The sequence below is a fragment of the Symphalangus syndactylus genome, chromosome 11 (genome assembly GCF_028878055.3).
Source record: "Symphalangus syndactylus isolate Jambi chromosome 11, NHGRI_mSymSyn1-v2.1_pri, whole genome shotgun sequence".
NCBI lineage: Eukaryota > Metazoa > Chordata > Mammalia > Primates > Hylobatidae > Symphalangus > Symphalangus syndactylus.
The window spans coordinates 45,761,854-45,777,746 of record NC_072433.2 but is presented as its reverse complement, the minus strand read 5'-3'; the positions used below and the strand labels follow the sequence as shown (position 1 = coordinate 45,777,746).

The window sequence follows — 15,893 nt, the reverse complement described above, 5'->3', positions numbered from 1 at the left end:
TTATATGCTGGATTACATTTATTGATTTGCGTATGTTGAACCAGCTTTGCATCCCAGGGATGAAGCCCACTTGATCATGGTGGATAAGCTTTTTGACGTGCTGCTGGATTTGGTTTGCCAGTATTTTATTGAGGATTTTTGCATCAATGTTCATCAAGGATATTGGCCTAAAATTCTCTTTTTTGGTTGTGTCTCTGCCAGGCTTTGGTATCAGGGTGATGCTGGCCTCATAAAATGAGTTAGGGAGGATTCCCTCTTTTTCTATTGATTGGAATAGTTTCAGAAGGAATGGTACCAGCTCCTCCTTGTACCTCTGGTAGAATTCGGCTGTGAATGCATCTGGTCCTGGACTTTTTTTGGTTGGTAGGCTATTGATTATTGCCACAGTTTCAGAGCCTGTTATTGGTCTATTCAGAGGTTTAACTTCTTCCTGGTTTAGTCTTGGGAGGGTGTATGTGTCGAGGAATTTATCCATTTCTTCTAGATTTTCTAGTTTATTTGCATAGAGGTGTTTGTAGTATTCTCTGATGGTAGTTTGTATTTCTGTGTGATCGGTGGTGATATCCCCTTTATCATTTTTTATTGCGTCTATTTCATTCTTCTTTCTTTTCTTCTTTATTAGTCTTGCTAGCAGTCTATCAATTTTGTTGATCTTTTCAAAAAACCAGCTCCTGGATTCATTAATTTTTTGAAGGGTTTTTTGTGTCTCTATTTCCTTCAGTTCTGCTCTGATTTTAGTTATTTCTTGCCTTCTGCTGGCTTTTGAATGTGTTTGCTCTTGCTTTTCTAGTTCTTTTAATTGTGATGTTAGGGTGTCAATTTTGGATCTTTCCTGCTTTCTCTTGTGGGCATTCAGTGCTATAAATTTCCCTGCACACACTGCTTTGAATGTGTCCCAGAGATTCTGGTATGTTGTGTCTTTGTTCTCGTTGGTTTCAAAGAACATCTTTATTTCTGCCTTCATTTCGTTATGTGCCCAGCTGTCACTCAGGAGCAGGTTGTTGAGTTTCCATGTAGTTGAGTGGTTTTGAGTGAGTTTCTTAATCCTGACTTCTAGTTTGATTGCACTGTTGTCTGAGAGACAGTTTGTTATAATTTCTATTCTTTTACATTTGCTCAGGAGTGGTTTACTTCCAAGTATGTGGTCAATTTTGGAATAGGTGTGGTGTAGTGCTGAAAAAAATGTATATTCTGTTGATTTGGGGTGGAGAGTTCTGTAGATGTCTATTAGGTGTGCTTGGTGCAGAGCTGAGTTCAATTCCTGGATATTCTTGTTAACTTTCTGTCTCATTGATCTGTCTAATGTTGACAGTGGGGTGTTAAAGTCTCCCATTATTATTGTGTGGGAGTCTAAGTCTCTTTGTAGGTCACTAAGGACTTGCTTTATGAATCTGGGTACTCCTGTATCGGGTGCATATATATTTAGGATAGTTAGCTCTTCTTGTTGAATTGATCCCTTTACCATTATGTAATGGCCTTCTTTGTCTCTTTTGATCTTAGTTGGTTTAAAGTCTGTTTTATCAGAGACTAGGATTGTAACCCCTGCCTTTTTTTGTTTTCCATTTGCTTGGTAGATCTTCCTCCATCCCTTTATTTTGAGTCTATATGTGTCTCTGCACGTGAGATGGGTTTCCTGAATACAGCACACTGATGGGTCTTGACTCTTTATCCAGTTTGCCAGTCTGTATCTTTTAATTGGAACATTTAGCCCATTTACATTTAAAGTTAATATTGTTGTGTGTGAATTTGGTCCTGTCATTATGATGTTAGCTGGTTATTTTGCTTGTTAGTTGATGCAGTTTCTTCCTAGCCTTGATGGTCTTTACATTTTGGCATGTTTTTGCAGTGGCTGTTACCAGTTGTTTCTTTCCATGTTTAGTGCTGCCTTCAGGAGCTCTTTTAGGGCAGGCCTGGTGGGGACAAAATCTCTCAGCATTTGCTTCTCTGTAGAGGATTTTATTTCTCCTTCACTTATGAAGCTTAGTTTGGCTGGATATGAAATCCTGGGTTGAAAATTCTTTTCTTTAAGAATGTTGAATATTGGTCACCACTCTCTTCTGGCTTGTTGAGTTTCTGCCAAGAGATCAGCTGTTAGTCTGATGGGCTTCCCTTTGTGGGTATCCCAACCTTTCTCTCTGGCTGCCCTTAACATTTTTTCCTTCATTTCAACTTTAGTGAATCTGACAATTATGTGTCTTGGAGTTGCTCTTCTCAAGGAGTGTCTTTGTGGCGTTCTGTGTATTTCCTGAATCTGAATGTTGGCCTGCCTTGCTAGATCGGGAAAATTCTCTGGATAATATCCTGCAGAGTGTTTTCCAACTTGGTTCCATTCTCCCCGTCACTTTCAGGTACACCAATCAGACATAGATTTGGTCTTTTCACATAGTCCCATATTTCTTGGATGCTTTGTTCGTTTCATTTTATTCTTTTTTCTCTAAACTTCCCTTCTCACTTCATTTCATTCATTTCGTCTTCCATCACTGATACCCTTTCTTCCAGTTGATCGCATCGAGTCCTGAGGCTTCTGCGTTCTTCACGTAGTTCTCGAGCCTTGGCTTTCAGCTCCATCAGGTCCTTTAAGGACTTCTCTGCATTGGTTATTCTAGTTATCCATTCATCTAATTTTTTTTCAAAGTTTTTAACTTCTCTGCCATTGGTTTGAATTTCCTCCTGTAGCTCGGAGTAGTTTGATCATCTGAAGCCTTCTTCTCTCAACTCGTCAAAGTCATTCTCCGCCCAGCTTTGTTCCATTGCTGGTGAGGAGCTGCGTTCCTTGGAGGAGGAGAGTTGCTCTGCTTTTTAGAGTTTGCAGTTTTCTGCTCTGTTTTTTCCCCATCTTTGTGGTTTTATCTACTTTTGGTCTTTGATGATGGTGACGTACAGATGGGTTTTTGGTGTAGATGTCTTTTCTGTTTGTTAGTTTTCCTTCTAACAGACAGGACCCACAGCTGCAGGTCTGTTGGAGTTTGCTAGAGGTGCACTCCAGACCCTGTTTGCCTGGGTATTAGCAGCAGTGGGTGCAGAACAGCGGTGGCTGTAGAACAGCGGATATTGGTGACCTGCAAATGCTGCTGCCTGATCGTTCCTCTGGATGTTTTGTCTCAGAGGAGTACCCGGCCATGTGAGGTGTCCGTCTGCTCCTACTGGGGGATGCCTCCCAGTTACACTGCTCGGGGGTCAGGGACCCACTTGAGGAGGCAGTCTGTCCATTCTCAGATCTCCAGCTGCATGCTGGGAGAACCACTACCGTCTTCCAAGCTGTCAGACAGGGACATTTAAGTCTGCAGAAGTTACTGCTGTCTTTTTGTTTGTCTGTGCCCTGCCCCCAGAGGTGGAGCCTACAGAGGAAGGCAGCCCTCCTTGAGCTGTGGTGGGCTCCACCCAGTTCGAGCTTCCTGGCTGCCTTGTTTACCTAATCGAGCCTGGACAATGGCAGGCCCCCCTCCCCCAGCCTGGCTGCCGCCTTGCAGTTTAATCTCAGACTGCTGTGCTAGCAATGAGCGAGGCTCCGTGGGTGTAGGACCCTTGGAGCCAGGTGGGAGATATAATCTCCTGGTGTGCAGTTTTTAAAGCCCATTGGAAAAGCGCAGTATTAGGGTGGGAGTGACCCGATTTTCCAGGTGCCGTCTGTCACCCCTTTCTTTGACTAGGAAAGGGAACTCCCTGACCCCTTGTGCTTCCTGAATGAGGCAGTGCCTTGCCCTGCTTTGGCTTGTGCACGGTGGGCTGCGCCCACTGTCCTGCACCCACTGTCTGGCACTCCCTGGTGAGATGAACCTGGTACCTCAGATGGAAGTGCAGAAATCACCCATCTTCTGCATTGCTCATGCTGGGGATTGTAGACCAGAACTGTTCCTATTCGGCCATCTTGGCTCCACTTGGAGCGTTACATTTCATAAGTACTACCATAAGCATGATTTCATTTTTTTACAATTCAGATTAAATTATTAATTTAGTTGATACTCATAATAAATATATTAAACTTCAGTTGCTTTTTTCACATACTGAGAAATGCTCTCTAGATCACCAACCCAAAACAAAAAGAAACAAATACACAATAAGTATTCAGGTTATAATTATTTGTTTAATGTACCCTTTCAATTTGTTTTAGATGCAGAAAATAGCTGATGTCAAGTTACAGTTGTTAACAGAGGCAAGGAAGGCTACTAAGAAAAGTCAGATGGAACTTAGAATTAAAGAGCTGGAATTCAAACTCTACAAAGCAAAAACTTCACAAGCGGACTGTAATACAACAGAACTGGAAAAATATAAGGAGCTGTATCTAGAAGAATTAAAACTTAGAGAATCTTTGTCAGATGAACTAAATAAGTAAGTCAAAACACAGAATCATAGAAAATAAATAAAGCTCATTAATTTGCCTCAAAAGCATAATTTTTATTGAGACAGGTTTATGAGATTGGGGGAAGCCAAAGCTAACTAGATTAAACAATTTTGGAAAATAATGTTAGTAAACGAGCTTACCTTTAAAATGTTAATCCGAGGGTGGCTTACCTGAGGTCAGGAGTTCAAGAGCAGTCTGGCCAACATTGTGAAACCCCGTCTCTACTAAAAATACAAAAATTAGCCGGGCATGGTGGCACACTCCTGTAATCTCAGCTACTTGGGAGGCTGAGGCAGGAGAATTGCTTGAACCCAGGAGGCGGAGGTTTCAGTGAGCCGAGATCATGCCACTGCACTCCAACCTGGGCGACAGAGAGAGACTCCATCTCAAAAAAAAAAAAAAAAAAAAAAAAAAATTAATCCAGGACAATTCATGTCACTCCCCTGATTTTGGATGTGGTTTTTTTGTGTGTTTTGTGTTTTGTTTTTTTGAGATGGATTCTCACTCTGTCACCTAGGCTGGAGTACAGTGGCACAATCTCGGCTCACTGCAACCTCTGCCTTCCAGGTTCAAGCAATTCTCCTGCCTCAGCCTCCTGAGTATGACCTTTCATATTCTCACCACTCCTGGCTAATTTTGATATTTTCAGTGGAGCTGGAGTTTCACCATCCTGGCCAGGCTGGTCTTGAACTCCTGACCTCAAGTGATCTGCCCACCTCAGCCTCCCACAGTGCTGGGATCACAGGCCTGAGCCATGGTGCCTGGCCTGTTTTTTGGTTTTATATGGCTCTTTATCCCCTTAATGTTCTTATTTAGTTAACCTGATCTGTTAGTCTTTCAGCCAAGTATCTTTGAAGCTTCATAATTTTGACGGTGATATTGTTACACAATAGTTTGTCAGCATTCCCCTATATAGAAATATTAATGAATTTAATTATTTTTTATAAGATTACAATTTAAACTGAAAAAGGGTCAGGTACTTCTACTCCTCTGCACATTCTGGCACTCAGTAATTTAACTGTCATTGATTGCGATCTTTGGTATTATCATTAGAGGCCACCTTGGAACAAAGTATTTTGTATAGTTTTTCCACACCACATAAAGGCATACTTGTGAAGTAGAGAATAATTAACACAGGGTTGAAAGGAAGTATAATTCACAAAGTGGTGAAAAATAACACCTTGGTCAGCCTGAGGTGGTGGTTGGAAGTCCAAAAGGGCAGGTCCCACTTCTGATGCCTGGGTCACAATTTTAGGAGTAAATTGCCTTTGGAGATGACTGAGTTCTCTTTGATCTCAGCTATCTCCTTCTCCCCAGGGAATTGTTGCTCAGAATGATTCCCCAGTGCCAAATGCTTCTCAAATAATAGGTGAAATGTACAAGGGTGGTAAAAAGAAATGCTTGAAAGTGTCTTTGAGAGATAGTTTTTTTTCTGTAACTGGCTTACTAAGTACAGGTATTTCTAGCTTTATTTTACTTTTAGTTATTTCACCAGAGTAAAATATTTTTGGATTTATATTTTTAGATATATTTTGGTACTCCTATATATTTAAGGAATACCACATGATGTTTTAATATATTTATACATAGTCAAATGGTGATTCTAGTCCAGCAAATTAACACGTTTATCATTTAATGTAGTTACCCTTTAAACACAAGTATTTATTTGCTTTTTTACTTTTTTTTTGTTTTGAGATGGAGTTTTGCTCTTGTCCCAGGCTGGAATGCAGTGGCATGATCTCGCCTCCCAGGTTCAAGTGATTCTCCTGCCTCAGCCTCCCAAGTAGCTGGGATTACAGGTGCCCACCACCATGCCTGGCTAATGTTTTGTATTTTTAGTAGAGACAGGGTTTTGCCGTGTTGGCTAGGCTGGTTTTGAACCCCTGACCTCAAGTGATCCACCTCTTTTGGCCTCCCAAAGTGCTGGGATTACGGGCGTGAGCCACCATGCCCAGCCTAAGCACTAGTATTTCTAATGGCATCCTTAAGAATCTTATAAGTAGAGCCATTTCAGAAGGCAACAAATGTCACCTGTTAATCCATGCATCATTGATAGCTTTTGCTCTTCCCTCCCTACTTTGTTTGAATTGTTAAAATCCTCTAGGAGTATATGTACTTCTTTAGAACAATTTTAAAATTAAAACTGTGTACAATACACATGCTCTCATACATTTTCAGAGTTAAAACATGGTTTGTGGTATCTTTCATTGACTCATGGTGACTTTTTAAACAATGCAAGTCATTTAGATATAATTTGTAAAAAAAAAACCCAAAATACTCAGTATCTGTGTTTTGCAATCTTCATAGACGTAAAGAAATTCTAGCAGATGTCAGTAGCAAACTTCTTCAAGAAAAAGAGTGGAGCGGATCTTTATTTACTTCTCATACTACAAGGCCAGTCCTAGAGCCAGCATGCAATGGAAATCTTAATGAGCATTTAGGTCTCAACAGAATACATATTCCAAGAGAAAACTTAAGAATTCCTACCTTAAGCTCATTGTCTTCAAATACCAGAATGGAGAGCGACTTGTCAAAGGGTAGGTATAGCATCATTTTTTCTTTCCTTCTCAGACTTCTGATATAATTCTTGCATTTTTTTGGCAAAATATTGAGTTGTCTCATTGACTTATGTATTTTAAATAAAGGTCATAAATATCTGTGTTTTTAAGGAAAGGAAAGAAACTTTACAGCTTTTTTTTAAAGTCCTTGGAGCTCTCATTGTCAAGAGATATTCATTTGTTAACTTTTTTCAATACATGTAACTAAACCGGCACATTTTAAATTTCTGTAAAAATTGCATTTAAGTTAGATCTTGGAAATTGAATGGTATTGCCTAACAACTAAAAGTATACTTTGAGAAGCTTTGGCTTACTTTCTAATTGATTTTAGTTTGGCTTGGGTTCATAATGTTTTTAAAGTTTTCCTGTAGCATCTCAAGTTTCCCACTTCTAATCAGATATGAATGATTGATATTCAAACACCTAACCACATATGGATGATTATTATGTAAAGGAATCCAAGATAAATACTTTTTATGAATTCTATGAACCTGTAACACTAAAAAAGATTCCTTCTGTTTTTCAGTTTAAAGTTTTGTGATTTTCTTACATGAGTACATCCTTAATTGCTATTGTACTTACAGCATTTTAATATCAGTTGTTGTAAAATGTGCCTGTTGCTGTGCAGTCGTACAGCAGTTTTTAAATACTTAAAGCAATATTTGAATTTGTAAAGTGAAGTTCACTTATGTCTATCTTACCATCACTTGAATGATTTATGGCTAAGATGGCAATGATATCAAGAGTAGTTAAATAGCAAATGTGACCAAACAGAATCCATTCTGTTCTTCCTACTCAGAATTGCATGTAAAACTGCACAGGGTTCCCATCTCCCTGGGACATGACCCTTTCAATGTTTCAAGGTTCAGTTGAACAAGAACCTTGCAATCCAACTGTTAGGGTAGGCAGTTAGTCAGATATGAGCAGGCAGGAGGAAAGGTAGCTATGTGGGAAGGAACGCCCCCAAATGACTCTTAAGGTGCTCAGTAATCACTCATTCTATGGTTGAACTGTCAGAATGTGTTAACTACATTCAGATAAAAAGGGGAAAGGCAAAAGGGGAATTCTTAAGAGCTGCGTGGAAACAGTGAGTACAAATGTGATGGCTATACAACCTTCCTGGTTGTATAGTAATGAGCAATGCCACCATTAGGTAGAATTTGTCTTGATCACCAGGTTCTGCACGTGTGCATTAAACTTGGTTAAGGGAGTAAGGGAGGGTCCCCCAAGCCTGGGTGTGAACTGGGCAAGAACAAAGGCAGGAACCCAAAGAAGAAAGTGAGGAAAAAGATCAAATGCAGAATGTATTGGAGCTGCTCCCAGCCAAGTTGGCCCACTCTTCTCTTAAAGTGTACTGTCACTTCTGCAATACATTTTTTGCTAGATTTACTAACTGATCTTTTGGCTGAATTCTTTCTTGCAAGAAGACAAGAACCGAGGACACTTTCTGGGAACTCCAGGCTTGGCAACATCTCTTGATGTTGTGACTCGCATCCTGTTGTGAGGTAAGTGCTGTGCTCCCTGCTGTCTCCTCTCACATGTCTGCTCCTATCCAGCATAGTGTATGAGAATGCTGAGCATGCCGATCAAGCTCCCTGGCATCTCTGCTTTGTGTGCTCAGCTGGAGCATGTCCACCTAATGCCCAACAGAGCCCCTCCAGGCACAGAATGCTTTCTTCTTGACAGAGACCCTAAGGCTTCTGATTACTTCCACATTCTCACAACTGACTTTTGGGGACTCACCACCCTGTCTTTCTTCACAGTTGGTCCTGCTGCCTATGCCATTGCAGCATCTCTCTTGCTAGCCAATGCACCTACTTTGTCCTCTCTCTTCCCAGGTAGGCTCCAATAGAGTGACTTTTTGAATGCTCTGTCACTGTCTCCTCTGCACTAATTCCACCTCCAGAAGGAATTTAGGTAAATTTCGGGTGCTATGGTCTCGGTCTAGGGGTCTCCTGGATGTACCTAGCACCCAATATTCTTTCCATGTTCTTACCACTGAATTCTCCAGGATTTACCAATCAACTTCCCTCTTGTCTCTGGCCCTCCTCACTGTCCTTGACATGCTTTGCCTATATGCAGAGGGTTATGACAAAAAGCTACGAAATTATAATTGGGCACAGTCATCTATAATTAGAGGTGAGACCTATGGACCTGGGGGGTCAGCAGACCAAATGAGAGAAAGAGGTCACCGCTCAGTTGGGAGCATGCAGTAAGGGTGCATGAAGTGTGAAGCTCCTCACAGGCTAGAGATGCATGGCCTAGTGTGGGAAAGAGATGGAGAGGATGCTCTTCCCCTTTCATAATGGATAAGAATGGACAGAGAGCGAGGATGCTCACTCTCCCCTGGCCTTCCCTCTGTTTTTCAGATGGACATTCAACACTCCACACTGTTGGACTCACCCCTTGGATGCATTCTCAAAAGTTAGGACAAGATTGATCCCCAGACATTAAAGAAAAATATAGTAGTTTTCTTTTGTAACTCTGCATGGTCTCAATACAAAGCTATATGACTATAGGAAGGCTGGCCAGAAAATGGCAGCCTTAATTTTAATACCATCTTGCAGTTGGACCTACTTTGCAGGTGACAGGGTAAATGGTCAGAGGTACCCTATGTCCAGGCCTTTATGGCTTTAAAAGAAGATCAGAATCTCTGCTAAAAATGCAAACTAGACCCTGCTATTTTGGCTCTTGTGAGCCCCTCAGTGGATAATTCTCCTATAAATGGCTTAGGAAATTTCCCAGCAGAGCATCCTCAGCCTCCTTTAATTCATCCTCCCACTGAGGATCCAAAGCCACCAGCCCCTTGTACTCACCAGAGGAATAGAAATGGGCACTGGGACATGAGGCCCCGGAGGATGGTATCAACTGAGAGAGGTCCTACATCTGCCTTAAAATGTTCAATGGAAAGTTAGCTATGTTTTGCATGACTCCTGCCACTTTGGCAACAAAAAACTTTCAATAATGTGCAAATGGCTCTTTTGGGGAAAAAAAATCTTTCCAAGACTCTTGAACAAGTTTGCAGGGCCTGTGCCCTTTGCACATTAAACATCCCACAAGGAGCCAAACCTCCTTTTCTTTTCCAGCCAGTCCAATGGAGGAGTACTTATGCTGGGGAGGACTGGCAGTTTGACTTAAACCAACTTCCTGCCTGTATAAATATCTTCTGGTCTTTGTAGATACCTTTCCAGGTTGGATAGAAGCTTACCCATGTGAATGGAAAAAGCAGTGGGGGTAGTAAAGGCCCTCCTCAAGGAGGTCATCCCCCAGTTTGGCATCCCCAGGTCGCTGCAAAGTTATAACAGTACATCCTTCACCTCACAGTTTACTCAACTTGTTTCTCAGGCCTTGGGAATCAGTTACTTTCTACATTCCTCCTGGCATCCACAACACTCTGGAATGGTTGATAGAATTAACCAAACTCTCAAGCAAACCTTGGAAAAATTATGCCAGGAAACCTCAAAACCATGACCAGAGCTACTACATATTGCTCTACTAAGGCTGAGAAACATACCCACCTCTAACTTACAGCTCAGTTCTTTCGAGTTATTATGTGGAAGATCCTTTCTTCGCTTTCCTATTGGATACTGAAACTTATCAACTCACTAATTATGTTACTTCCCTATCCCAGTCTCAGCAGGGGGGCTCAAAAACTAGATCAAAAGATATTTCCACATCCTGACCAAATTTTATACCCTCCAAGTTGATGAGAACTTGAGTTCAAGTTGATGAGAACTCAAGTTCTCATCAAGACTTGGAAGGATGGAACTCCAAACTCTCAACTGAGTCTTATTTGGAGAGGTCCTTACACTGTTTTGCTCTCCACTCCTACAGCAGTTATGGTGCCAGGGATAGGTGGCACCACTAGGTGGATCCACTACTCCAAGGTAAAGCTGTACTCATCTCTGGCAGAGGAAGTCGTAAAGGTCCCATTGGACACCTGGACCACTGAGCCCCTCCAGGGTCTCAAACACCAAGCAAAGCCGAAAGAATAAAGATAAGTAAATTAATAATGCTTCGGATTGTTATACCATGAATCATAATACTCCTTGTAGGTTTACTAATATGTCTTTGCTACTGTGAACCAATACCACTCCCCACTCACCGCCAGGAAAAGGTCTGTTCTGCCCTACCTGGATTTAAATCTCAAAGCCATAATCTGGGTGGTGTTCTCTCTAATACTCACTGAGTTAACAGCTTCTTTTTCCATAATCAACAGACATCTTGATTTGGCTCTAATCTGTTCTCGTTGGGACCATGCAGCCACATGCTCTATGCTCACTAATGCTTCTAGCTAAAATCACCCTCATAGGCGCCAACAGCCCATAACTATATAAAAAAAAAATCTACAAGCAGCTCAACAACTACTGAAGTTCACCAAATCTTCCTATCCCTCAACATATGGGCTACACATGAATTATTTCTGTCCAGGGCAGGAGCAGCCTACCCAGCCACGATACAAGAATAGGCAACTTCTCAAGCCCAATTTAGCTTCACCTATCACTGGGGCTTCTCTATACAAAACCTTCCCAGAGATGCGTATAGTACCTAACACAAGCAAAGGGGACTTTCAGGCTTTTCTTAAACCCACTTGCACTATTTTAGGCCCCTTGTTTTCCCCCATCACCATCAGTCAAGTACCCCTAGCCATCACTAGTGCCACAGATTCTGGAACTTTGGTGGGTTCTCTCAACCCTGCACACTGCAACACAACCATCACCATTGTCAATACCTCTCATACTTCTTTTTGTCTAGAAACTGAAATCTCCCAATACTAAGTAAGGTTCTCTACCTTACCAAGCCAGTAGGGGTCATGCAAAAATTTCAAATCTTTAACTCCCTTTGGAGGCTCTTCTTGACATTACTAGACACATGCTCTTCTGGGAAAATAAGAACCATCCTCCTATTCAAACTACTTACTCATGTCTGGCTCCCCCAGCAGCTGCAACTTCAGTGACAGATATCACATCTTGCGTAGCCAACAAGGATATTGGTAATGTTTGGAATTGACCTTGCCTCCTTCCATATCCATTCTTGTCTACCTATGACAGAACTTTGTTTTCTATGTGGGACACAGGCCCACCTTTGCCTCTCTGCAAACTGGACCAGAACACGCATGCTGGCTTACCTCACCCCTAGCATCTCATTGCCCCAGGTGATGCTTCTCTGCCCTTGCTCTTATTTATAACCTCACCCTGGGGCCCACCAAGCAATTCAATTAATTCCCTTTCTCGTTGGGCTTGGCATCACCACAGGTGCCATGATGGGAATAGCCAGCATTGGCACTTACTTCTGAACCTACCACAGCCTGTCTCTGGAATTGGCTCAAGAGATAGAAACAACTGCTTGCTATAACAGTTACAGTGGCAAGTCAGTTCTCTCCCAGCTATAGTTCTCAAACATGGTAGAGGTCTTGACATGCTGGCTGCAGCTCAGGGAGGAACTTGGCTGTGCTTGGAGAAGAGTGCTGATCTGGGTTAAGAGATCAGGGCAGGCTCAGGAGCACATTTGAGATCTCATAAACTAGTCTTCTCACCTTTGGGAAGAGGCTACTGGGGTGTCACCTGGTTCTGATTCTCATGGCTCCTCCCCTTCCTAGGACCCCTGACCTCTATCTTCCTTCTTCTCTTTTCTGGGCCTTGCTTCTTGAATCTACTAAGTTTATTTCATCCCATCTAGAAGCCGTCAGACTTCAAATGGTCTTGTGACAAGGATATCAACCTCTTTCCTGCCCCTGAGGACAACCAAGTTTCTGTATGTCTCCTCTGGACACTGTGGGTCAAACCTTTTGAGAGACAACAACAACCTCTGAAACCTTCTTGCCATGACAGCAAGCAAGGAGGAGGGACCAGAAGACCCTCGACGCCCCTTTTCAGCAGGAAGTAGCTACAGAAGAATGACCTCCACCCTATTTCCCAAAAGATTTCTGGGTCCCAACTCCTTAAGGGATAAACGTAAAAGGAGGCAGTTAGTCAGATATTAGCAGGCAGGAGGGGAGGTACCCATGTTGGAAGGAACAGCCCAGAACACCTCTTAAGATGCCCAGTACTCACTCTATGGTCAAACTGTCAAAATGTGGTTAACTAGATCCTGACAAGGGAGAAAAAAGGCAAAAGCAGAATTCTTGAGAGCCACACAGGTGCAATGAGTACAAATTTGATGGCTATATGACCTTCCCGGGTGGCAGTAATGAGCAATGTCCCCATCAGGTGGGATTTATATTGATCACTGCATCCAGTGCACGTACATGAACCACAGTAAGGGATGATCCCTCCAAGCCTTGGTGAGAACTGGGCAACGAAAGAAGCAAGACCGTAGAATATCAAATGCAGAATGTCCCGGGGCTGTTTCCAGCAGGGTCAGCCCACTCCTCTGTTGGAGTGTACTTTTACTGCCCCAATAAAACTTTTACCTGCTTTACTAATTGGTCTTTTGAGTGAATTCTTTCTTTGAAGAATACAACCAAGAACACTCTGGATCACCCTAGATAGGTAACATCAACATGTGACTTCATTCATAGTAGGAGTCCATTTCTGGGGATCTCAAAGTGAATCCAATAATGACAAGGTGTATCAATTATAGAATTGGTAAGGAAAAAAATAGTTAACTATGCTTGACTTATTTTAAGAACTTTGTCTAAGGTTTGACCATCTTTCAACCACTGGAAAATTACAAAAACTGGGTGCAATGGCACACAACTGTAGTCCCAGCTACTGCAAATGCTGAGGCAGGAAGATTGCTTGAGCCCAGGAGTTCAAGGTTGTAGTGTGAAATGATGGTGCACTGCAGCCTGGGCAACATAGCGTGACCCTGTGTCTTGAAAAGATTATAAAAATTATAAAATATTTGTTATATAAAATTTATATAAAATTATAAAATAAGTAAATTGTAACTAGTTTTTTGTGTCTCATTGTTATTAAAAATTCAGTCAATGCACTTTGGCTTATAGTTTTCATGGTGTTTTTATGATCTTAATGCACAGAAAAGTAATAATAGACCCATGTTAAATGAGGCCTTAAACTTCTTTCTTTATCTGGGTTCATGTCCCAACACATCATAGAAGAGCAAATCTAAAGTTTTTAAGAAAGCATTGCAGCCGAATAGCTTAAAAGAGAACAAATTAAATGCTTGTTTTAATACATAAATTACAAAATCCTAGGTAGCTGATTTTAAAAATCATATTGTTAGTTTTGTTTTATTTCTCTGCAAAAAGATGATGAGAGTCTAAGTGCTTCAGAATCATAAAATTCTGCCACTGGGTACAAGAAGAAAATGAAAAATACTTCTGTAAACTGTTCAGCACGATTTAAATATAAGTGTTCTAATTAGTTTTTACCAGCAAAATCGGGTAATATATCATTTCACAAGATGACAATGAAAGAGGGTATAAATGCAGATGCGGTGCCAGAGAAGATTTTTGAGTCAAGGGGTGTTTATTTTTAGTATTTCTAGATAAGTTGAAAAATAGTTTATTTTGAACTTAATGTGTAGTTCCAAGGCAGACTTGGTTCCCTTGTTGAGACACTGGTTTGCCAAATCATGTTAGACTTAATAAAAGAGATTGAAAATGATTCTCTCAAGATACAAAGACGTGAATCCATAATCACTACAAGATACCTTGAAAGAGTTTTAATATAGCTGCCATCTACAAAATTCTTAAGATAAAGAAAGAAGATGCCTTCTAGAATTGCTAGAAAGTGTAAGTTGATTTCAGACATTGATGAACTTTCTGAATCTCTCTTCCATGTTGGATTTTACTATGATATCATTTTCAAACAGTTAAAAGCCACTTTTTTATTCTGCAATGAGCTAAAGGATGGCATAACAACAAGCAAGGTCAGTGAAGATATCCAGAGAGTAATGTAAGAATATCGTATCAATCTAGTGCTGTTAGACTGTTTTTTTGCAAATGGCATTTGTCATGGCCACAAGATGCAGAAAGGTAGAAGGAAAAGCTGTTTTTCCACCAAAGATGGGCAAATTGATAGTTTTCAAAAATCTGGAGAGGGAAATGAATATATACATAAAGGTCAACAAATCTATCTACAGAAAGCCACTGTGAAGTGTGTGGGTTCTTTGCAAACAAATATACCTCCATTTTATCAAGACTTGAACAGATTGTGTTCATGTGTAGTAAACAAACACAACCTCATGATAACTTGCTTCTAGGAAACGTGGAAGCAAATATCATAATTCATGTGCTTGGAAACCCTGGCGAAGTGCCTCCATGAATAGTTCTAGGCAACACATCTGAAATAGCTAAATATTTGCCTTATGACTCCAAGTATATCAGATTTCAGGAAAGAGAAACAAGTCCACATCTGAGATGAGAGTGAGTGATACGATGAGAATGGAAATAAAGGACTTTCATTATGTCTTATTCTCGTGGAGAATTCAAAAACTAAATGAAGAGATCCCAGGAACTCTTCTTCATGGGGCATTTTTTAAACTTATTTTGGCCTTGAGGCATTTTCATGAGCCATTTTTCAACTTATTTTGGCCTTGAGGCATTTCAACTTATTTTGGCCTTAAAAGACCAAAATCTTGATTATTCTGTGACAGTGCTCACTTACAGAACAATAAGAAATGTGGATTACCTCAATCTAGGATTTGTTCTCTCTGGCATGACAAGGGCCTTTTTGATAGAAGTGCCTTGCATCACATTTCAGATGACAGATACATGTGATATAATCCCACAGAATATCGCAAGCTTAGCAGAAGCTATTAGGAAAAGTAAAGGGAAGAATGATCCAGAATTCTATATTGATTGTCAGGGGACAATATTCATTTCTGCAATCAGGCATGTGTGCTTTGAAAGGGTTTATGATAGCAAAACCCACAAGGGCAGCCAGAACTCTGAGGTGTTCACTCTGCACACCTCAGACCCCTACAATGTAATAAAGGTGACAGCCAAGATAGAAAGACACTAACTCACACTGTTCGATGACCAATTTTTGGAAGTTGAGACTGATAAAATATGCATTTACTCAGAA

At 41.0% G+C, this 15,893-nt stretch overlaps 1 protein-coding gene across 2 annotated transcripts in view; it reads left to right on the top strand.

The window, feature by feature from the left end:
* The window catches only part of LOC129492617 (ankyrin repeat domain-containing protein 26-like), a 107,477-nt gene extending 93,641 nt beyond the window's left edge, over positions 1 to 13,836 (top strand). Inside the window, exons 11-14 of one of the 2 annotated variants that reach the window (XM_063611899.1) lie at positions 4,112 to 4,329; positions 6,650 to 6,879; positions 8,325 to 8,405; positions 9,270 to 13,836. In XM_063611899.1, coding sequence (XP_063467969.1) covers positions 4,112 to 4,329; positions 6,650 to 6,879; positions 8,325 to 8,404 — 528 coding nt within the window. In that variant the 3' untranslated portion in view covers position 8,405; positions 9,270 to 13,836. Of the gene's footprint in view, positions 1 to 4,111; positions 4,330 to 6,037; positions 6,142 to 6,649; positions 6,880 to 8,324; positions 8,406 to 9,269 lie in introns of those variants that run through there. The other variant, XR_010114216.1, reaches the window with a different exon arrangement.
* The last annotated feature ends 2,057 nt before the right edge of the window (positions 13,837 to 15,893 follow it).